This window comes from Rhea pennata, chromosome 3, assembly GCF_028389875.1.
Source record: "Rhea pennata isolate bPtePen1 chromosome 3, bPtePen1.pri, whole genome shotgun sequence".
NCBI classification, from domain to species: domain Eukaryota; kingdom Metazoa; phylum Chordata; class Aves; order Rheiformes; family Rheidae; genus Rhea; species Rhea pennata.
Window position 1 is genome coordinate 43,154,346 of NC_084665.1, and position 24,502 is coordinate 43,178,847.

A 24,502-nucleotide genomic window follows, 5' to 3' on the forward strand; every position below is an offset into this window, starting at 1 on the left:
GAAATGTCTGGAGAGGAAGGAGGGATTTTTTGATGTTACTGAGAAAAAAAAAAAAAAAAGACAAAAAGATTTTGATACACAGTGGTAAGAGAGAATTAGAGGTGACCACTGAGCATGAGTAGTATGGATTACATCTGAGAATGTAATCAGATGTGTGACTGCTAACGTTTCAAGACAGCAGAAAGAGTTCAGCATTAGCCATACTAAATTAAATTCACTGGAGGGCATCCAGAAAAGGAGATCAGAGTGAGAGAATATGACTTTTAAATAATCTGTTTATATTCATCTCGAGCCATGAGAAATAGATCATAGACTGAACAAATCTTACTGAATTATTTTTATAAACTGTAACCTAACATCTTTTTAAAAAAACTGCATCTGTGGGACCACACTTAAACAAAAGGGGAAAATGGATCAGATTCAAAAGAATAAAATAATAATGGAAACCTTCAGAAATACATGGGATCAGTCACAAAAGAAAAGGAGGGGTCCAAGGAAGGATTTCAGAGGAAAAAAAGTTGGCAATCCTGCAAAAAAAACACGCTAAAGGAGTGACCTAAGAGGCTTGATAAGAACCAGACTAAGACAGAATCAAAACAGCCAAAAGAGTAACGTTAAGGAACAAGTGATCACCAGAGTTAGAAGTAGCAGGGAGCAAGGACAATGAGATGGGAGACAAACCTGTCTCCGAGCAGGGCAGGGTTACTGGAGCTCTGTCGACAGCAGTTTCAACTGAGTGAAAAGGACACCAGCCAAACTGGAGGAGATCCAGGATGGAGCTGGAGGCAGTAGCTGCTAAGCGGCACATCTGAGGAACTCAAGAGATGAACGAAGAATATAGGACTGGCTGTGCTCCCAGTTAGGGAGCACATGTTAAGGGCAAAGATGATAGGTCTCCTAATTCTAAATGGGTGAAATTTTAAATATTGCTTAATACTAGTTTAATTCCTCTATCTTTGAAATCGATAGAAATATAATTAGATCAACCTTAAAATCTTATATTGAGCTAAATAAAAAAGGAAAAAAAAACTAAATAAGCAAACCACAAAGTACAGATATGGAGTGAGATGCAAGAGGGTACACAGGAGTCACAGACTGTACATGTCTTGTTAAGTAAACAGCGTTATATTTTTTCATACTAACTGTTGTTTCATTTTCTTACATAACTGTCTGCATCTGTTTTTGTAAGATATTTTGTTTACTGACTTTATGAAGCAAAATCATCCAGGAACAGCCCAATTTTGAAGAAGTTCTCAGCTATAAGAGTTTATATTGCAGGTTCTATACATTGTCACCCTCATAAGGCTTGAGCAATAAACAGGTAGGTTTTCCTGTCACCAGGATAGAAGCATAAACATTTGCAAACTCAATAGCAGCAGCTCTCACCTTTGTACCATCTGATACAGACATGCAGGTGTTGAAATCCTACTGTTCAAGGACGTGGACTCATGCTCCTTTGAAGCAGACTGTACTACTTGCTGCACTCGAGCCTTTATGCCTTTTCTGACATTATTGTTTTAAAGAAGCATGATCTATTTAGGGGTCTTGTAGAGGGGGAAAAAAAAAAGACGAGATTTTGTGGCTTTCCGGTGTCCCAGTTCAAACTAAGATCATTCGTAAGAGCACAGTAACTGTCAACTTTGAAACAATGTCCACATAGCTCTAGGCTAGAACACTGTTCCTTTTCAGGCAGTCCATCTTGCTGCATATGTTCAATGAAAGATACCTAGAATAATTCTCTTACTCAGAGAAGCATGGTACACCAATAAACAACAACAAAAAAAAATCCTCTGACTCCAAGCTTTTAATTTGGTAAATTCTATTTATAAAAAAAAAAAAAATTCCTCACCTAACTTTGTATTCAAAATTAATGAGGAAAAAGATTAACTGAATATACAGTAAAACCAGGATTTCAGAAGAGTGTCACCAAGTCATATTAAGCAAACCTAAAAATAATAAAAATATCTTTTTAGTAACCTTATCAAGATACTTTCAGATGAAGTGTGATTTTAAGTTCCCTGAATAACATCAGCTTTATGTAGTTGCACCCCTTTTTCAATTCACTTCAAAAGTTAGCTTGAAGATGCCTTAAATAGTGCTTAGAAAAAAAAAAAAAAAAAAAGATAAAGACTGAATGTTGTTAGAGAGACCATGGAATAAGCCAGGTTTCAGGTTTACCAGTTGTGTTAAGAAAAGATTTAAAAAATTAAAAGGACTCAATAACTCTCAAAAGCTATATCAATTATTTATTAAGTAGTCCTAACCAAATCACATCACTCTGTGCTTCAGCTTTTTCATGTGTAGAATAGAGAAAACCTTAACTGTACCAGGAAAGTATTAAGAAGATTAGTTAATGTGTATATTTTGAAATTTAGCGAAGAGAAAAACACTGGTGATCTTCAGTCACATAAATAAGTACAAAAAAAGTGTTAAAGAAAAAATTTTGATGGCAATGATCAAGACAAAAAATAGTCCAATGTCAAACTTCAATGATAACACAGTACCATATGATAGAATCACATCCTAACATTGAATTCATCATCCAAGGGGAAGGAAGAGTATGTGAGGCCATGTCTATATCACAGTCTCTTCAAGTTTTATAATTGCATGTAAACGCCACTAATAACAGCACTCTAGCCAGCCACCCCAAAGGCATAGGTAAGACTCTAGTTAGAATGCCAGCAATCGACTTGCACTGGCCCTTGCGCTATTTCATGTCAGATGGCAGGCTCTCAGACGGAGCAGGGGGAAATGGAGCATAGATACCCTGTTTGGCTTCCGTAGTTTCATGACATCCAGTATCCTGCCATTTTTGTAATTTATATTTTTATCGAACCAGCTGTTGGACTGAAATGCTGGTAGTCCTGTGTAGCGCTTGCATTCAAAGAAAAAAGCTTAAGAAAAACTTGAGATACAGAACAACAGTAGAGCAGACTAAGATATGAATTAAAATGTTAAGAAATAAAGTTATGGGAGAACCTTTTAAAACTTAAGCTTAACTTAATATTAAAGCATTCATACCTGAACTCAGAAAATACATTTAGCCATATTTTTAAGGGTAATTTTAATCAAAAAGAAATAACAGAACTCTCTCAGGACTGACTTAGGAATCATGATCCCTTGATAATTCATGTCCCTCAGGATAGAACTGACACAAGGTGTTTTTTTTTTTTTTTTTAGTACTTACGTCAAATGTGGGTGTGCTTTGTTGGGCACTCTGATTACATGGCTCTCTGAAGCAATCGGTGAATGGAAGTAAAAGACCCATTGCAATAATACGAGAACAAAGTTTTTCTGCTTCTTCTTGTGGTGCATTCTCCTGCTGGCTGAACAGCTTTTCCAGCAGAGTTCGCCCTGCCAAGGTGATAATACAGACCAATAAGAATCTGCTTATTAAGGCATTGCAACAGGTATTTAAAAAATTGAGAAGTATTTTGTGTAAAATAAACAAATGTTTCCAAAGTTCTTGAGAATAACATCCAATAATAAATCTTTTATATAAAAGTTCTTCCATTTTATCATTGGAACTGATTTACAGCATTACTAATTAGGACATTCAAAAAAAAATATTGGGTTGGCTGCACTGTGGAGTCAAGGGAAAAAAATAAAAATAAAAGAGAGATGCTATTGCAGCCTCAATTTTCTATTTGTGTTATACAATTGTCCTGATGGGAAAACTGAGATATTACCAAGAAATGAAGCAACTTTTTCCAAGGGTGTCACACACAGTCATAGAACTCTCCCAACTCCTGGAATGAGTCTTTGTTTTTTGAATCACAAAATGATTGTAGTTTTTAAGAAATTGTGCTCCAGTTCTGTGGAGAAACTCTCAATAAACTAATAATAACCTCTCCCCCCCCAGCTACTCTGCTTAAGATGATATTTAATACCACTCCAGAGCAGCAGTCTAAAACGCAGTGCTGTAAGTATCAGGACAGAATTCACGGAAAACTTTTGTAGAAATAGGTTGCTTTTCCAACTCTATTACCAGGCCAGCTTTCATGAGCCCAATGTTTTGTTATCTTACCACAGTATGAAAGGCAGGCATGTCTTATAGAGTAAATTGCAGAAGAAAACACTAGAGGTCTGAAAGAACTTTGTGCTGTGTGAAGTTAGCCAGAAAGAGACTTTAAAAAAATTGATTAGTTATATACTCAGGCTGCACTAAAATCTACACTGTAAGAATATTAAATTGCTTGATTAAGCTCTAAAATGTAAAAAGATGCCAAAGTTGGGATTTACAAGGAATAAAGAGATGAAATAGACCTACTGGAAGAGAAAAGGCAGAGTGAGTACTCAAGTTAATTGCATGTTTTAGTATGAACTAACTGTGAATACAATTTGTACCTAAATCAGTTTGTTTTTTCCACTAACTACAAGCCAAAGGTATTTTCCAGAAAAAATGTACTACATTAAAAGGAAGCATTTCAGTATCAGTTAAAGTAATAACAAAATACTGCTTTTCACATTCACATGCAAGCTGTATAAAGCATTTTTTTTTACATGCTGGTCTTTTTCAGATTGTAAAATTTCACAGCCCTTTTTAATGCACAAAGTGTTATTTTTTTAAACATCTGGATCTAATTTTGATAAGATATTGTAAGTATTGTTTAGCCCAAAGTTTCCATATTATTTTAACTTCTTATGCCAATGCTACCTAAAATAAATTTTAAAAAGCAATAAAATGTATAGAAGTTATTTCTAAGGTTCTCTCTCCACATCTAAAGATTTGATAATTCTGAATTATTAGTCAGAGTTTCCTAACTTTTCATGAGAATCGATAAAATATATTCCAGAAAATCTGCTTGCAAGACACAAATTTTGTCAAGTGCTGATCAATTTGCCGACTTGTTTGCCTCTGTTCCTGGGTTTCACAACCCATAAAATGAAGATAATATTATTGCTTTTTACTTATCTGAATATGCAGTTCATTTGTTAATAATCTTCAAATTTATTAACCGATTGTAGTGGGGGCTCTTAGTGTGTGATATGCACTGCGATTTTACCAACACTTCACACAGCTGCAGCAATACCCAGCAATCTCCTACTCAAAGGAAGGCAACAGTACAAAAACGTAAGAGTGAAGCAGAAATAGGGAGCTACCTGCCAATAAACATTGTGATTTGTTTTAGTAATTTTTCTTCAGTGCTGTAGCTGCTAATGCTAGTCGTGCTGTAAAATAAATGTGAACAGCATTTATCTTCTGTATGCTTAGATGTAGGTAAAAAGGGGTAAACTGCATTAGAAAACTAGCCAGTATCACTCCTTGCAACAAGTAACTTCTCCTAGCTATAAATACTGGGGTTTATCCATATAAGGAAGTGTCAGGGGAAAAAAAAAAAAAAAAAAAAAAAAAAAAAAAAAAAAAAAAAACAAGACTGGCATCACACTGCCACCAGCACACCAAAAGCTAGCATTTCTGCTAGCGCTGTGCTTTCTCAGTGAAGTCATATTATCATAGTATCATCTTATATCACTAAGTAAAGACGGAAAACATGGAAAAATCATCTAGTTAAATGACTAGAAGTGAAGAAGATAATAGGAAAGTCAAGGAATCAAGGCTTTACGTTCACCTACACTAACTATTCTTGTATTTTTTCGTTTACATTAACCATAGAAGAGAGAAAAAAAAAAAAAGCCTTCTGCACAAAAAAAAAGAAATAGTAGAATGTAAGAACATTATACATTTCTTCATGCTGTGTTAAATATTCAATTGTTGTCCACTACTTTTGAAACATCTAGGAAAAAAAAAATCTTTAAAATAATCTGGTCACTTCTAACTTAAGGAGTCTTCTCCCTGTACATCCAAAAGTGGAAAAAGTCTCCTGACCACTGCTTTAAACTGATGAAAACAAATAGCATTTGTGAATTACAAGAAAGGGAATAAGTGCTTGTTTTTTAATCTGTCCATTCATTCTCTATAACAGCACCTTTTAACAGTCTTAAGATCAAATACTGTATTGTTTGTTCAAAATCTTAGTTGCCATTTACTCAGTTTAATTCATATAGTAATTATTAACTATTATTGCCTGTTAAATTCATTCAAGCATATTTTAGCATACAGGCAATATGAGATAAGTATATGCTTAAAAATAGTATCATTAGTGAATCTGATTTTTTTATTGTATTTTTGCACTGTTTATGCCATCCATCTGTACTGAAGTGTTCTTGAGTGTATTATCAGTCCTTGAATAAACTGGGGAATAATAATTAACTTCTTATGATTAACTTTTAAGAAGTTAATACTTCTTAATCTAAAAGAATCAACAATTTAATGTCATCATTGCAGCTAACTTCAGTACTATTAATCTTATCTTTGCATCAAATATAGATTGACTCAAGAAAATAATTAATATCATCAATACAAAGGTAATAATGTGTGGATAAAGCTGTTCTCTAATGCTGAGTATGTTCCTTACAATTGCTATGGACATCTGAAGACAAAAACTGAAATTTGAATTTAAGAAATATTTCGTCAGTTTTGTTAACACATTTTACCAAACACAAGCTGAAACTGGTTTAATCCTCAATACCTACAGAACTGACTTCCTAATGAACAGCTGTGACAAGTCTATATATCAATAATAAACAGACTATATGTTCAAAGGCACTTTCTGAACAATATATTTAAAATGCGATGTTACACTACTCAAGTTTTTTATCTAACCAACTAGGGCTTATTATCAAATTGAATGAGCATCACAAGTGTCAAGAAAAAAAAAATCAAAACAAAAACTAGCCAAAGTTATAAAAAGACAATATAATTTTTCAGGGGAGGGAGGGGGTAAGGTGGGAAAGTGAAATGATCCTACAAAAACAAACAGCTTCAGTACTTCAGAACGTTACTAATTTTCTTTGAAACAACATTATGGGATGCTGCAGGGCCTAACGGATGAAGTTGCTGTAGCACAATGGGACTAGATAGGCAGAAACTATTTTATATGGAAGAATAGTATTCAAAAGCTGCTGCTTACCGGTAAGTAGTTCCTCCCTTGTTAAGGGCAACTACTATTTCTCCTTCACTTTCAGGTAAAAGCCAAAGTCATCACCACAACAGAAGCACCCCAGCTCCCTGATGAAGTACCTCATACTATGCTGGCATCTCATCCTATCTGCTCCCACAGTTAAGTCACCAGAAATGCATGCAAGATGTTTGTGATGTGGAAGAATCAATCACATTTATTACTTTTAATTCAGAGCTAGATGAAGGATATATTTTTGATCAGATATACCAAATACATTTTTAATACTGGACTCTGCTGGTATTTAACCCACTTCTGTTTTGAACTAAAAGTAGATTCCCTGATGAAGTACCTCATACTACGCTGGCATCTCATCTTATCTGCTCCCATAGTGGTCTGAGGATCTTGCCAAGACCCTTCAGCAAATAAGAATAATATAGTCTGTTAAGTTACTTTTTAGTACCTTTGAGAAGACTTGTTAAAATCCAGCAAGAGACAAAAAGACTCTATGTATTTTGCTTACAGAGGATTACACAATTATTAACTAAAAAAAGAATAAAAGTGTGAAACTAATTTTGGAAGCATCAGGTACTCTGGTCTTCTGTGGGCAACTTACTTTTGCTGTCACTGCTAAAAATTTGTTTCCAAATTCTACCTGCTCTCTCCCTCCATGTCCTTCTGCTTCTTCCTCTCATTCCCACTAGGATGAAGTACTACTACCTCATGAGCTCCTTGTGATTACATTAGAGGCTTTTGTCCTGTCGCTATTACCAAGACTTAAGTAACACTATTGATCAAAACCACTTCCAGCTACAAGTTTACATGCAAGTCTTTCATGGGAGATTGAAAATTCGTAAGTCCCAGTACAGTTTCTATTCATACTGCCTCATTATTAGAGAAATGTGAGCACACATGCTGTTCTAGTAGGATCGTTGTCAACATTTGATCTTCTGCAACTAGATTACTCAGATACAGTATGGAGGTGAAAGAAAAGCTTGCTTCTACAGAAGTCATTCTACAAACATTATTTCATAAAATAATGAAGTATTATAAACAATGTATTATAGGACATAATAGTCATATACTGTCAATATTTCATGAAATATAGTAATTTCATATAATAATCTCACACAACACTGGCCTGAAACAACCACAGATTCTTCCTTGCTACGAAGAGGTGTCTGTGTATGCATTATGCTTCTACGTGTATGGCAGCAACCTCTAGACTTTGTCCATCACTTCTAATGATTTGAACCACCTTGTTTGTCATGACTTTGACTATAGGCATCCTCTCCCATAAAACTGTCTCATTTTCGAAGGAAAAGCATTTCATCTTTCTATTGCTACTGCTTTATAGTCCAGAGCAACATTTTTCTCCTCAAACATCTGCATTCTTCTGAGTCAGATTTGCCTCATACTTAATTGCATATAGAATTAGATGTTGAAAACATGTTTAGTGTTATCCACAGAGAAACGTAGGCAAATTCTGAGTCAGTGAGTTCCCATTATAGCTTTTTTCCTGTCCAGTCTGTTTAGCAAACCCCAAGCTTTCAAAGAGCAATAGGGTGAGTAACAAACTCCTAAAAACTAGCAATACCATAAACACGCTATTTTGGACTTCGGAATTACTTATTAATGGAGAGGGATAAATGGAAAAGAGAAAGAGGAGAAATAAATACACTAGTCACAAATGTACAGAAAAAACAAATAAACCCCCAAAACGCATGCACCTTCAAACTACAATTACAACATAGTTTGCAATAATATTTATCTAACGGGCATGTTGTTACAAACTCATGTTTATTTTTAAAAATGTGCCTCCTATCCACCTTAAATTGCATTTGGAAAAGATAGAGCTCAGCTGTCAGTGAGCACAAGTTGAGAGTTATGATTAAAATGACTAATATTCCAAAAGCTACCACTCTGGGCTTGTCCCCTGTGAATCTTTTTTCAAATGTCCAAACACGCCACATTTCCACTGTTGATAGAGCAGCTGCATCAGCATGTCTTAACTTATGCAGACAGGAGATAGACTTTTCCTTTTAATTTTTCCCAATGCACAGAGAGAACTACTTTGCAACACAAATCCTGAAAGCCCAGTCATAATTCAGAATCTCATCAAGGATTAATGATGACTCATGTACTGCTTACATGTTTAAAAAATGAAATCGGTTTGTCTCCCGCCCCACACACACTTCAGTGGGCTCAGAGATGCTCACACAGCAAAGTTATTTCATAGGCTTTAAAGTCAGCAGTAGCTCTGCTTGATCTTTGGGGCTTAGGATGGGGAAAAAAGGAAAAGGAAGGAGAAAGGGACAAAATGTATTTTCTTTCAGAATATGTTTTACACTTCTATACTGCACTTCTATGTTCTGTCTTGGAGAATATAGAAGACAATTATAGCCATCTTATGTTTTTTTCACTCGCACAAAAAAAAGAATCCAAGTACGAGCGCAGATGAAAAAAGAAAAAAAATATAGAAAAAAGCTGATTTTTACCACATTCAAGAGTTATGAAATACTGTTAGACATTTGCTGCCTCATATCTCTATATTCTCTCATTATCAAATTCATCATTCATTCAATCATCACATTTTTTCTGTCCCCCATGTAAACTAACATCCAGGTCGTAAGTTAGGCCTAAATCATCTGGCAAGTCACCGAACCGTGCAGCATCAAATGTCTGCCAGACATGTTTGTCCTCTTCCAGCATGCTGGGAAACAAAAGTGCTGCAAAGACTTCCATACACACTTACTTGTATGGGAGCTATTAACTCTGTTTCAAATACATTTCTATTGATTCAAAATTTAAAATTGGAAAATAAGTAATACAAACCACACCATATTACTTTAGTTATCTGAGATTTCTTTACAGTACTACTGAATACTATTTCTTAAGTACTTTGCAGTGCAAGTTCTCCTCATCTGTTTTCCACCAAACTTCACAGAAAAAGTCAGCAGAGTCATTTCCTAGAGGGAAACAAACAAACAAACCAACCACCTACACACTTTATTTTCATGTTTCTAAATTTCTGCTGTTGAATGTATGTTCCCAGTTCTCAAATATACAAGACACTGAGTGACTAATGTTTCACATACGCAATTAACTTTTCAAGGATTGTTATATTACTTTAGTATTTTACTTTCATTTCCTAATCTTTTCAAACTTCATATAGTTTTCAGCTAGCCTGTACCAGTCAGCCTAAACATAATATAAAACTTGTTACTGCTGAGAAAGGACAGGTTTTCAAAAGCATACGTGGAAACAAGGGAATTAAATAGAACTGGAAACTTAAGGAAATTTGCCATCTCGCCATTTCTTCTCTTCAAATAAGAAGCTGCCTAAGGCCTGCACAAATACACATAGTGTATCCATTTGCATTTAAAAATACAGCAAATTAATTTAGTCTCTTGCTTTCCTGAAACCGGACCTGAAAGATTACGCCCAATATTTCAGGATTAAAGAACTCATTTATCGTACTTTTTCATTGCAGAGTTTCTAATCCTCTGCTGATTTAGATTAGGATATTGTTCCAAATCTCTCATGATTCAAGTTAAAAAAAAAAAGGGGGGTGGGGGTGGGGGGGAGGTGGGATTGAATTTACATTGACAGATACTTTCCTAAAACTGTGTGGCAGTTTTCATACAGTCTGGTTACATAAAGCGTGGAAAACCCCACCAAGCAACATGTCTACACATGGTTATATAACAAATGGAAACATCTAAAAATCCTCACACTATGATAAAGTACTTCATAAATCCAATTTTTAGACAACTTAAGCCTTAAAAATGACAAAACTTGTCAAGGTCTAGGGTTATAGCATCTATCCTTATAATTCTGTTATTAAAATGTTTTCTTTGTTTTTATTATCAGGACAGTAGCTAATACATGCATTAAGCATCCGTACGCATACATGTTTCTAAAGGGCAAAACAACCAGCGGGAATATATTGATTTATACTTTCTTTTGTGTTATACTATTTAAAATATTACAGTAAAGCTAAGGTTGCGTAGCAATGCCTGAGAAGATTCAAACAGTCTTTTCTCCTCTTGATAGCTGTCCTCCAGACTTCCTTCTGTTGGCATGGGTGGTACGAACTGAACCCACAAAATATCTTTATTTCAGGAACTAAGAGCAGAAAGTTTGTCTAAGCAAGAGAATTAGGAAAAGAAATACATCTGTATTATATGCCTCTCATGGCTTTCTGTACCTGTCTACACAGAGTTCAATGCAATTTTAAGGTCAGAAATACATATTTATTAAATCCCACTGAAGAATATATAGATTGATGGACTGATTACATTCATAGATACTCATAAAATAATTAGACTAAAACTACCAATTACTAATTTCACTTTTCTCACTTCTGTATCTAACTCTTTAGAAAGAAAAAGAAAAAAAAATATTAACCCCTGTGCAAAAATATCAACTCCTTTGTGTGCTCGTTACAACCTTCACTCCAACACAGTGGTGTTAAAAATTATTATTATGCAAATTGCGTAGAATTCTTACTAATAAGCCACCCCCAACACACACAAAGATATGGCATAGCAATTCAAGCAAGTAGAATTGTTCTTTACTTTAGCCCTAAAAATATCACTATTCATTTCAACAGATTGCAAACTGTGCAAAAGAGCTTGAGTAAGTACATCATGTGTCCTTCTCTGGAGATGTTCAAGGCCCGCCTGGATGCAACCCTGTCTAACATGCTCTAGGTGACCCTGCTGAGCGGGGAGGTTGGACTAGATGATCTCCAGAGGTCCCTTCCAACCTTACTGATTCTATGATTGCCAGTACAGCTTGCTTAACTAGAACAAGTAGCATTTAGTCCATTATGCAGTTACAGTAAGAGAAACACGCAATAGTTACCAAAGAGACACCTGAAATATCCCCAAAAGAGGCAGGGCACACAAGTGTGTGCTCCTTTGGAAGCAAGGGTAGAAGCTGCAGCTGCTACACTGGCAGCCTGTGGGGCACGTCGCCAGAAGGGCTCTTACACCGCAGGAGGCAGCAGAAGAAGCACCTTGGACAAACCTCCACACCTATGATGGAAAAGGTCAAGGTCTGGCAGCATTTGAAAACAGGACGCTGGAAAAAGAAATGGAAAAGATGACAAGGAAAGACCCCTGATTCAATCAAATAAAAAGCCACCCCAGATAGGCTGTCACAAGTTAACAGAGGTTTCAAGAAATATCTCCATTCATCCACATCCTGTGAGGGACAGAACTAAGCGTGCGTATTTTAAAACTGCTTGCTCCACTTGTGCTGGCTATGACACACAGCAACAACATCAAGTTCGGCATCTCATCAAATGAGATATTAGAAGATGACTTAACCATGTGCTAGGCTTGCACAAATCATGCTCGAAAAAGGTGAAATACTATGTGCCAAATAATTCTCAAACTATGATGCAACTGTAGATAGCACAAAATATTTTTTAAAAAAATATAAGCAAGGCATTTATTCCACAACATTATATTTGATGGCTCCATTGGACCTTGATTCTCTTCAGATTTTAATGCAACATTATCGAAGATGACAGAAGTCTACTACTAAAGCTTTTCTAATTTTAAAGCAAGCTATGACAGAGTAGAATCTATATGAGTCTATCAAATCTTTTATGCACCATATGCATCTTTGGCAACTTTCAGATCATGTTTTCCAGGAGCTTAGACTCCTCTCAGCAAGTATTTAATTCTATCTTTTTCTCTCCTTTTAGTTTCCGTGGTGATTTGTGATGTGAAGATGTTACTCTTGTGCCAGGTACTCACAGCCTGCCAGCAAGACAATTCCTTCTGTAAAGTAAGAAATTCCTCTGATGCCTTTTAAGGCAGCCATTGCTAATGCCTTCTTTTATCAGCCCATACTGATACACACTTTTCTTTACAACCCAGTTTTGTAGAACTTCTTTATTCCAAATTGTTCCATATTTCATCCGACAATATAGTTGGTCCCTACATTAGAAACAAACCTGTGTTTTTGCACAGGCAGCCACAGGTCACAAGATACAAGTGAACCTGTTTTGCCTTTTTTCATTCTAGCAAAACTCTGAAGTGGGACCTAAATAATGTATTTCTTAAAACTTGCTCTTCACTTAACATCCTAGTCTGCTTCAGCTTTCTTCCTTTCACAGCACCCATTCACTTGAAGATCTGATCATCTCCTTCAACTACAATAACTGCTGACTTTATGTTCTTTACCATAATGTACAAAAGTTCTTTTCCTTTATATTCATAAACAAAACCTGATACAATGAAGAAGGGGAAAAGCAGAAGATGAGAACAACATTCCATCAAAAAGAAAAATATATACCTGCATTGCTATGAAACAGTATGCAAATATTTTTTCTCTTTAAGTATGTTCAAAGCTTCCTTCTTGAGTATATTTTAAGTTTATATATGCAAACGCTATTTATTTGGAAGTTTAGTTAACTTCTCTAACACGTTAGACAAAAATATTCTGTGAGACAAAAATATGCTCTACTTCAGTATCTTGACTCCAGTCAGCACAATCTTAAACACATGCAATAAGCTTTCCAAGGGACAGCAATGGATTTTTACCCTGTGTACTGATCGTCAAACACAGTGTTGCTAATAGAGCCAACTGCATTCTTTTAAGTTCAAAAATGTTATTTTCATTGAAGTTTTGATCACTCTCTCTGTATTGCTGCATTTAAGATGCCCTTTACTAACATAGGAAGTTTTCATTCCCAACTGCTTACACATACGGCTTAGCCATTGGTCTCAACAAATTAGGGAGAGCGCCAAAATATCTTTTTAATTACTCTGAGCCACAGCAACAACTCAATCTTAATTACACCAGATCAACAGCAAGTTTCTTACTAGTGATAATCAGTTTGTAACTAAAAGCAGGAGAATAAATTTCCAGGGCCCTAAGGCCAGAATGACATTTCCTGCACTAAATCTGTCTTTTCTGCAGTAAAGATGCAGCTCTGAGTTACAGGCTAATTTGGGCTGGGAACCAAGCCCTTGCCCAAAGACAAGATACTGCTGATCATCAGTATAGAGGTGAATCTCCCACTGAATTCTCCAATAAGTGGGAGACAAGAGCTGCAGCCTCATACAGAGACAAGTGCTGAGACTTGACCCCAGCAAGACAGAAGCACTCCTTGCCAGTGGGCAAGGACAGGTACCTGTCTCCTGCTGTGCTGTGAGCCCAGTCTGTACTGGGAACTGCTAGCAGGGACAGCACTAGTCTGGAGTCTCATACAAAGAGACAGAGAGAGGCCATAGGGTCTGAAACCTACTTTTGCATTTCGCAAGTTAAGGAAGTTTAGTATTATTACTATTTATTATTAATAATACTAATAAAAAGCAATCCTAAACAAAACCAAAGCTGTAATACTCTGAAAATGCATTTATCAGTATTAATCTATAAAGAGAGAAAGGTAGGCTGCATTTATAGTCATGTCGTATAAGTCTTCATGTTGGGGCAGAGGGAGGGTGTTGTTATCCTAATCAACTGCTTTTCATACAGGTTAACATCCTGTATTTCATTTTCTAGCTCTTGTGAGTTTGTTGTAGGGTGTCCTCTCCACTATGCTGCAGCCATCATAAAACCTTACCGGGGTGCTTTAGAGAGGTTTTTTCTTCTCCCACTTCCAGCCAATAATGGAGGGGAGAAAGAACAATGACAATGATCATTTCAGAACTGCTTTGGTCTACGGTACTCTCAACTTCGGGGCTTGCTGGAATATCTGGAGAAATACCAAGAAATACAAAACCCCGTTATTTCTTTTTTAGACTGCTTTTCCTATTTTCAAATCAGCTCAAACTACATGTCACAGAAGTTGAAAAAATGCCTCTGGGGCGGGGGCGGGAGGGAATATTATGTTGCATCTCTAATATAAACAGTGGTGTTCACAAGACTGCTAGTATGTGGAATTTAAGTGGTCTTTCAGCTATCTTCTTACCATTGGTTGGTAAGTATTTGCATTAAGAATTATGCCATTTGATTCTGAACAAGAAGAGTTAATGCTTTGCTTTTTATGAAAGTACACCGTAAAAGATAATATTTGTGCAGTTATATTCTTCTAGAATTTATCTGAATAAAAGACTTAAATACATGCCTTCCTTGCTGTAACTAGAGCTTCGTGTTCTTACATTGATGTAATTAAATATTTCTCTCAACAATTTCTCAGCAGACTGTACTGTCTTGACTCTTTGCATGACAAAATAGTACTCGGATATACCCTCTATGATGAAGGCTTTTTTTTTTTTTATTTTAAATGAAAACCACTTTTTCCTCACGCGACTGTGAGCAGATGTTAACATATCTAATTATAGTGTTACTGCAGCACTGATTTCTTTTGCATAGTGATTTTTTTCCTTAACAGTTCAAGGAAGAGAAGATACGCCAGTTATTTTTTCTCCGCACACTACCATTATGTATCTTCAGGGGACAAGTTAACAGAGATCTAAGCTAGATCACAAATAAACTCTAGAATCAAAGCTGCTCCCTGTAATTAGTTCCACAATAACATCTATGCTTCCGCCCGATTCAAATTCGCGCCAGATTCAGAGCTTTGGCACCTCTGATAAACGTTGCACAAATCCCAAGACTGAACAATCCATATCTTTACTGACAAAGAAGAACACTCCAGTGACGCGTCTGTCTGGTGACCAGGCATTCCTGCCACTATTCCACTGTGTAGAGTAAAACACCAAAATCATTAATTCTCAGGCACTTCTTGTGCTCTGTACACATATATTTAAATTGTTTTATTTATATTAGGATTTATTACTACATGCTGGATGGGGTGCGCATACTCCCACAACCACTGCTTATTGGTGCAAAAATTGCTAGCTGACTGAATGGGTTCTATGGGCTTTATATCCATGAATAAAATAAGTCATGTTCTGTATTTACTTGAGAATAATGCAAAGTTTTGCATCAGAAAAATATAATCCCACTGCCTATTCATGGTCAGAGAGTCTAGCTATCCCCTTCGGATGGCTCAGAACGTGGAGGAAGCTTATTCTGGATAGCAGCAATATGGAAATAAAATGAGCAACGGTCACTTTGTACTCAATGTACCACAGCCTATTTCATTTTCCATAACTTCCTCTGTATGAATTGCAAGGCAAGAATGCAGGATAGAGGAAGTAACTCACCATCAGTTACTTTTTTCTGGAGTGACACAGATCCTGAACCTACATTGCTGCCTTTTCTAAAACACTTAATAAAATTCAAATGGTCTTGTATTATATTGCATGTAGAGGCAGGAATGCGGTGATGCAGAGTGTTAAGTTCTTGCATCCTTCTATCATGTTTCTGACAGCTTTCACTGCTTCAATCCTGCGCCCCTTTGTATTAGCTCACCTCATCCCCAAAAAGTTGTATGCATAAAGGTTAGTTTCTAGAAACTGCTGAATTCCACCTAATCACAAGAAAACAATGCTCTTTAGATGTACTTCAAAATAATCAAAGCTACAGACACAGAAACACCTACACTCACATATATTATCACAACCACTCCTTATGTAAACTCAGATTTCGGTAAGGGTGGTTTATTGGGGATACACTTTGCCATATCCTGAGCTTGGTTAAACTAGAAAACACAAACAAAATACCATTGCCAATTAGTAGTTCTGGGCTTTCTAATCACTGTGATTCAGATTAGAATTTGATCCTTCAGCCTAAAATATTCCCATGCTTTTCAATGTCATGTTTATTTTTCAATAGACATCACACTATAGAGAAAACAGTAAAGCTTATTCAGGGAATAGGCTTATTTTCTGAAAAAGAAGCCCAGGCATATGGGGGGAGGATTGAAACAAAAACTATTAAACGGTTTATAAATACTTTAAATACTAAAGCACAATCAGATCCAATAAATACATTCAAATTTAAATTTCATATAGCTAGTCACATTGGAATAATCAGTTGCTGTCTTAAAAATGCTATAATTGAAGAACACTATCTCCTTTAGTGACTAGTTCTAGCCAGATCCCACATGCCACATCTCAAACAGATTGAAACGCTGCCTGGACCTCCAGCTATAAAAATTTCCCTTTCCTTTCCCTCTTTTCACCCCCTAAAAGATTAGCAGGCAGCCAGAAACAAAACACATTTTTAGCTCAGATGCGAGTTGGGCTGCGAGACCGGCCTCCAAGCGGCGGTGGTGCTTGGGGAGAAGTGGCCTGCGAGAGGCAGTCACAGAGCCCCATGACCAAAGCCTGCTACTTCCAATGAAGCTCTAGATAAAGATCAAAGTATTAATCGTAACAACACTGAGGCAGTTCTGCATTCCAGGGACACGACTTGTGTGGTTCCCATTCCCGTATTGCACACGAAATCCAAATGAAAGAGAAATTGCAGATGTGTCTAAAAACAACGACTGTATTTCTCAGAAGCAAACTGTGACCCTATTTTTTCCAGTTCCCACATAACTTTATACTAAGACCTTTCTATGAGGCTGCAGGCAAAGTACTGGAGTTGCACGTGGGTGTCACTGTCATTAGTTACACTGTAAAAGTGAAATAAAGTGCCCTTTGTAAGCAGCAGGCCTGCAGCCCACAGAAATCAGGAAGAGGCCCTGAGGGCACACGCACGGGGTTGATTTTAGGTTTTGTTTTATGGTAGCTTGGATTTTTTTTTTTTGATGTTGATTGCTTGTTTGTTTCCTGTTTTAAGCTAGAACATGACAAAAGTAAGTCTCTCAAATTTAAAGATAACTGATCTGTTTGATGGCAAACATATAGCCAACAGAGCTTAGAATGGGCAGGGGTTTGTTTTGATTGTGTTTAATTACAGTATAGGATCTAGAATAACCTGCTTTTCAGCATATATAACAGAAAACCTCACTAACTCCATTGCTATCACCATGCTATCACCATGACTCAAATTAATGCTAAGCTAAAGCCCTATTTATTAACTAAATCTACTAGCTCTTCTATGTCAGTTATGTTAATATTTGGGAACATCAATTCCATTTTTCCACCAAGATACCCTCTGAGTAAAAGTCATTCATCGACACAGACTGCAGAGAAAGAGCCAGCCCTCTCCATTCAGGTACAGCCTGGGCCTCCTGGGACCACAGCATAAAAGCCCTGGCCCTACTCTGCATCAGGTTGAAATCTAGAACGTGTAATTACCACCACTGCAATTTCAAACACAGCTGTCCTCATCATAAAAGAAATGGATCCGCTGTCTTAATTACAAAATGCCCATAAAATCGTCCACACCGCATCCTTAGCCAATGCATCAAATTCTAAACACCATACGTTACTTGTTTCTCATATAAATCAAAATACAAATATGCAAAACAGCAAAGTTGGAAGAGCCTTTTTTGGCAGGCTGAATTTTTTTTCTCCTCCAAAATCATTTTTAAATGATCATCTGATAAATATTTAAAAATATGTATTTCTTCAATCACTTCTATCAAAATTTATGGAAAAAATATATAAACAATGTAATTCCAGCTATTGGTTACCCTCTACATTTTACATTAAAACAGCCTTAGAGTACATATAGATCACTGTGAAAACCAAATGGCACACAGCCAAACTACAGCATAGAGCAAAAGTAGGCCAGTCATTTGCTTAGAACCTGCTGTCATCAAAATCAATGACTAAAGTGTTGTGGAATATTTTACTTCATTATAGTTAGAAATGCAGAATAACACTGCAGTCACTGCACAGCAAGATGGGATTTAATGCTCCAGGCAAGAAGCTATTTTTTTTTAAACAATAGAAATGAGCCACTATAAATAACATGCTTTTTAAAAGACTGATAATAATCCCCAAACTGATGCATGTACCGCATGGTTAAAATACAAAGTTTTTCAGTAACAATAGTTAAATTCCAAGGAAATTATTTCTGTAATTGTTGCTGTGTGGACTGGTTTAAACAGGCCTTCCTGCTAGTGATGCAGCGAGAGTTTGTAAGGATACTAATGTTGATTTTATTTCCCTTTTCCATTTATACTAGTTATTTATGCATTCTTAATAATTTTCAGCTTATAACTACATTTTAAAAAAGCAGAAGAAAGATCAAAAAGAGAAAATGATAAAGCATTATGTCATTTCAGGCTATTCTGCATAAGCTGAAAGGTATAATTGTCCTCTGCCTGTAAAGACAGCTGGCATATCCATGCAAATGAGGGTCACAGGAACTTTCATAAGAGACAGAACTACTGTTGCTTTGGGCACTCTGGTCGTTTCACAGTGACAGTCTTAATTGTGGGTGGGAAAACATCATAAAACAAGTAGGTATTTAAAATTAAAAACTCATGAGGAAACGTGAAGACGACTGTTCCTGTCAAATTGGACTTCAAGAAGTAACTTCAAGTTCAAGTCTGCCCCATAAAATTTATTTTCAGACAGAAAATATAGAAATCTAAAAGATATATAGAAAATAAAGCCTAATTACTGACAATGCATTGCATTTTATTATTTCACTTTAAGATGATGTCAAGAATCCACAGCAAAAGGTTATGTATTATACATTACAAATTTGAAAGTAGTGATCACCACAAATTGTAAAATTTGGAAATAGGAATGTTTGGAATTGTATCTAAGATAATAGGTGGAAGAGATTTAAAATACAAGAAAAAGATTCTGCTCACTTCAGAGGGGGCTGGCCAAAACTGTATTTAAGCTAAAACCTGAACCCTAACTCTAAAGGAAAAGATTGTATTAGCCTTGAACAAAAATCCCCAATCACAAGAATGAAAGCAATCTTGTAATTTTAATTCAATAAAAATTTGATACATTTCAAACTCCTAGGGTTTGCTGCTGTACAAAAACCCCACTATTTTTTTTTTTAATAGTTCATTCATCAATCATATTGTGATTATAAGCAGAATGTGCAAAGAAAAAGCAACTATGAATGCAAAGTTACATTATATAATTTTTAAATCTACAATATAGAACAAAATGGTCATTTTATGAAAAACAGTTGCTAGTGGCTCAACTCTTTTCTTTCATATAATTTTTAAATCATGTTATTGTTCCCTGCATAAAACATACTATTTTATTTTTATGAAAGCACACACACAAAAAAAATCCCACTGCATTTTTGCAAGGAGTACTGAAACATATGTTTCTGTACTCTCTTAGTTCTACAATTTAAATGAATAATTAATGGAATATGTTTAGGAGTTTTCTGTATGTACATACCTCCTAAAGTGACACAGGCCTTCCCTCTTTGTGCAAACTTCAGTGTTTTATAGAAACTCCAAGTAACGGGAAGAGAGAAAGAAAAAGAAAACCTAAAGTGCAATAAAGTATAACCTTCTAAGCTGCCTAACAGACAAGGTAAAAGAATCTTTTCCTCAATGTGCCTGCAATCAGTCAAAACTACCAAATTTTACTACATGCAGTTTCACCTCTCTTCTCCATTTTATACTGCCTTTTGAAGCCCCCTTTTTCTCCTCCTTCCTTGTCCTTCTGAAGGGGAAAGAGGTTCTTTTCTGCAGTGTTACCCATCTGAGCTTGCATGCCCGTTTCCTTTTTGTTCCAAGTGAATCCTCATCATTGACTCAGTCTACTGCCAGGTGCAGCTTTCAAATATTTACACTGCATCTGAGCAGTGCCCAGCACAAAAAACAACACAAAAAAAAATCAAACAGGATCACAGTTACTTCATCTCTGAAAGATCTATTTATGCAGAGAGCTAGCTTGCTTTCAGTGGAGAGGCTCTGAACATTTTTATCAAGAGTAATGTAAAGCATTCAGCCTTGTTCTACAAGATTTAGACAAAGGGGAAAAAAAAGAAAAAAAGACAAACTTCAAAGAGGTATGCACTTTCTTTACTAGCACTGTTGCCAGGCTGACATGAAATACAGAGAGGTTATTCTCATTAAAAGTGAATGCATCTGTGAGATTAGGCCTCTGATTTTAAAACTGTTGACCTAAGTAAAGACATCAGAACATGCAACAGCAAAGGACTGAATTAAAGTATTTTAAACATATTTTCAAAAAGTCTCTAGGGGAAAAAAAATAATAATACATGTCACTCACCTGAAAAGACATTGGGAAATGTCTCCGTAGAAGCCTGCACCCCTGAGGACTTTCTTGAATGAGTCAAAGGCACTCTTTCCAACTGAAATTTCTCTCTGAACCCCTTGTGCTCCAAGTAGCCTGCAGAGCCCACCTTCTGCGTTATCTCACATTTGTGATCAGATATCTCATCAGTCCAGTCTGCTGAACGACTAAATAAACCAGCCAAACTAGCAGACCTCTGCTTCTTGATTGAGCCTTTTTCTTTTTTGTGGAAGGACTCCTGCCTCCTTGTAAAAAGTGGGCTCTGGGATGGGGAGGGAGAAGGTGAATGGTTGGGAGAACTCAGTTGCCTAGTTGTGGTTTTGATGTAACAAGGATTAATTAGATACGGCTTAAAGCATCGGGAACCAAGCACCGGACTGCCTGCTGTCCCCTCAGAGGACAAAATGCCATTTTTCGTTTCAGTAGATAAACCATTAGGCAGGTCGTCTTGATTGGCTGATAGAGTGTGTTTATCTTCCTGAGTCTCAGCTGCATGATTGTGGCCTGCATCTGAAGTACCATCCTCTGTTACTGAACCTTGAAAATCAGCAGCCTGCACATCACTAATTTTAGTCTCAGAATCTGTTACTGAGGTTGGAAAACGGAGTGCGGAGCTGTCTATCTGAGACCCGTTTTCTACTGCAGTTCCATTTAAATCACTTTTTAGTTCAGCAGCTACAGCATCCACTCCGGCAGTAAGCTGTTCCTGTTCCTCGATCAATAGCTTACGTTCTTGCGTTTTAAATAAGCCGTTACCAGGAGAGCCCGTTCCATTTACCGCCTCTTTCAGCTCACTTTCATTTGCACAGGAGACTGGAATGTTTTCCGCAATTTCAGATAATGCTGGAAAAGCCTCCTCAGCGTCTGGGCTGCTCGCTTTGTCAGAGGGAGCTACTGAAAGAAACCGTTCAAAATCTAAGGGGGCTGCTTGAGAATTAGCCATGTGTCGGCCCATTGTTTTGGTGACAAGGTCCTCGCTTCCAATGCTAATTGCCCCCTGCTGCTGCTGCAGTCTAATAGCTTGCTGGATATCAGAAAGCAAATCCTCTTGTTCTGTGGCTGAATGGAAACTGTATATATCTGTATCAGAGCCAGAGCTGGTCCTTTGTCCATCCTGTGCCTCTGCTGCAACCGGTACAGTTTCATTTCTGATTTCAAAATGTTCAGCATCTGTGTCCGAGAGGCCGCCTTCATCTGCAGAGATGCTTATATCTGGAGTTTTGGTAACAATTGAGTGAGTACTGTCCAGCTCCCCCGTCGGCAAGGCCTGGCTTTCCAAAACATCCTCCCTCGAACTACTATTCCCATCTTTAGCCTTGGACAGATTTTTTCTGATTCTTAAATTTGAAAACACTGAGGCCCTTGAGTCAGACTTACCCTTCTTTTTGCCAGATTCGCTTCCTTTTGAATGCTTCCCCAGTCCCCTTCTGCTTCCTGCTACCTTCTTTGTGCCATCTGTATCCTTGGGCCCAGAGACATCCTCTCCTCCTTCATGCACATCACCTGTATTTTTCTTTAGCTTCCCATCTTGATTCCCCATGATTTTCTGCAGTGCAAAACCTTCGGAAATCAAGCCATGCTCCCGGATTTCCTTCCCTTGGCCTGCTGGTGAGATCCCCTCTAGCGATCCAGGTTTGTTTTCAAGCGGTGGTGATGCAAGTGAAGCAAACGCTTGCTGTGCCTCTCCCCCATCTGCTAGAGCTGCCTTTTTGCATAATGTGCTGCTTGCACCGGGCTCCGCTGGGACATGCTCAGTACAGCACTGAGAGCTGCAGACAGCTCCTTCCAATGGCTGCTCCTCACAGAGCTGCCTGCTTACTGGGCTTTTGCTGCACTCCTGTTTCTTTAGAAAAGATTCTGTGAAAAGTTTTTCCGTTATAAAAGTTACTTCTTTTTCCACGGTTTTAATTGCCTGCATTGCAAGCTTAGTTTGTTACCAAATCATTTATAATTTAAGGACTTCAGTGTTTGAGTTCCTGGGAGGAAGGAAAAAAAAAAAAGTTAAAACGAGGTACCATAATTACACTACAATTGTTCAAATGCATCAAGTAGTAACTTTGGAAAGAAAAATATTATGCCGCTTTAATAGTTTACAAGCTGCTTAAGGGCATGTTACTTTGACAGATTGACTGTACCTCAGGTGTTTTATGTGTTTACTTTTTAAAGGCCACCAAGACATGATATATAGTTTTAAAAGGCAAATCACTCTGAAAGTAGATAGAAGAGGGATAACAAACAAAGGCCTCTTCCCTCAAAGAGTTCTACTTAAAATTCAATACATTATGGTAATTACACTATAAAAACCTCCCATAATTTGTATTCTGAGAAGGTACATATACTATTATTCCCAAGAGATTCAACTCATCAATATTAAAACACATCACCATTGTTTTGTCTGATAAGAACATCTGGCATGAAACAAAACAAAACAAACACAAAAATACAGCACTATTCAAACCCAGCTGAAGAACAGCATACAAGTAAAGTATTCCTCTGTCTCACTCTAAGTAATTAATAATTGATTTAAACTCTGCTGCTTGCTATTTTGGAACCTTAAAACTAATGTTTTAATCAGTTACTTCTTTTCCTCCATTTTTGATTTAGATGCATCTCATATGTACCCATATTTGATAAAATACTTTTCCTGAACTTCCAAAAAGGTATTCCCTTCTCCTTTTAAAATTTAGATTTAAAATAACTGGAATAACTAGAACAAACAGGCATAAGAATACTGCTGTGCCAAACTAGATCAGTTCAGTGGTCCCATACCTTGTTTCTAACAACAGCCAAAAACTAATTATGTGGATTTCTGTTTATAAATTGTCATCACTAAATTGTGTAGTCTATTTGCTTCAGTTCCTGTGAAAGTAGTAGTTTCCCTTTCATCAAAGATCACTTAAAACAACACATTCTTCCAGGAAATGCATCTTATTGGTTTACCTAATTATTAATTTTGGTATCTTTTTCTTTCTATCAGCAGTTTCACTTCCTTTCCCTCTTTTGTAATGCACATAAAATGGAGGGGTGGTGGTGGTGGGGGGAACAAACAAAACAAAGACTAAATCATCCAAACTTTAAGAAGTATCCAGGGAACTCCGCACATGCACTGTTTTTCAAAGGGAGCCTAAATATCTTTACAAATTGGGTTGTGGTCACCATTAAATAACTGCCATTAATTCGATCTGGATCGAATAGCACTATCAGTAATAAACGCAAGTAACTTATTCTGAATTAGTATTGCCTTGTGCCTTTGGTTCAGTGATCGCTCTGATGTAAGAACTATCCTGAGTGGCCCATGGCTCAGGCACCAGAGCTCTTCTACCTACAAGAGCTCATAGTTTTAAGCAGACCAAATGACTTGATACAGATACACATCCAGTGTTTTTTCCAGTTTTAACTAGAATCTACTGAAGGGTTTCATCTGCACTTTTTTTTTTTCATTTTTAGCATTCATTCATTTTGTAAATAATTTATAAATATACTAGCATAAAACCTACAAGAACATGTTTCACCATTTTGCTTCTTGACTGT

General features: G+C 36.7%; 1 protein-coding gene across 1 annotated transcript in view; it reads right to left on the reverse strand.

Annotated features, from left to right (window-relative positions):
- The window catches only part of FMN2 (formin 2), a 164,249-nt gene extending 141,738 nt beyond the window's left edge, over positions 1–22,511 (reverse strand). Inside the window, exons 1-2 of the mRNA XM_062573654.1 lie at positions 20,948–22,511; positions 3,188–3,354 (exon numbers count right to left, since the gene is read on the reverse strand). Of these exons, the coding sequence (XP_062429638.1) occupies positions 3,188–3,354; positions 20,948–22,511 (1,731 nt within the window). The remainder of the gene's footprint in view (positions 1–3,187; positions 3,355–20,947) is intronic.
- Positions 22,512–24,502: the final 1,991 nt, after the last annotated feature.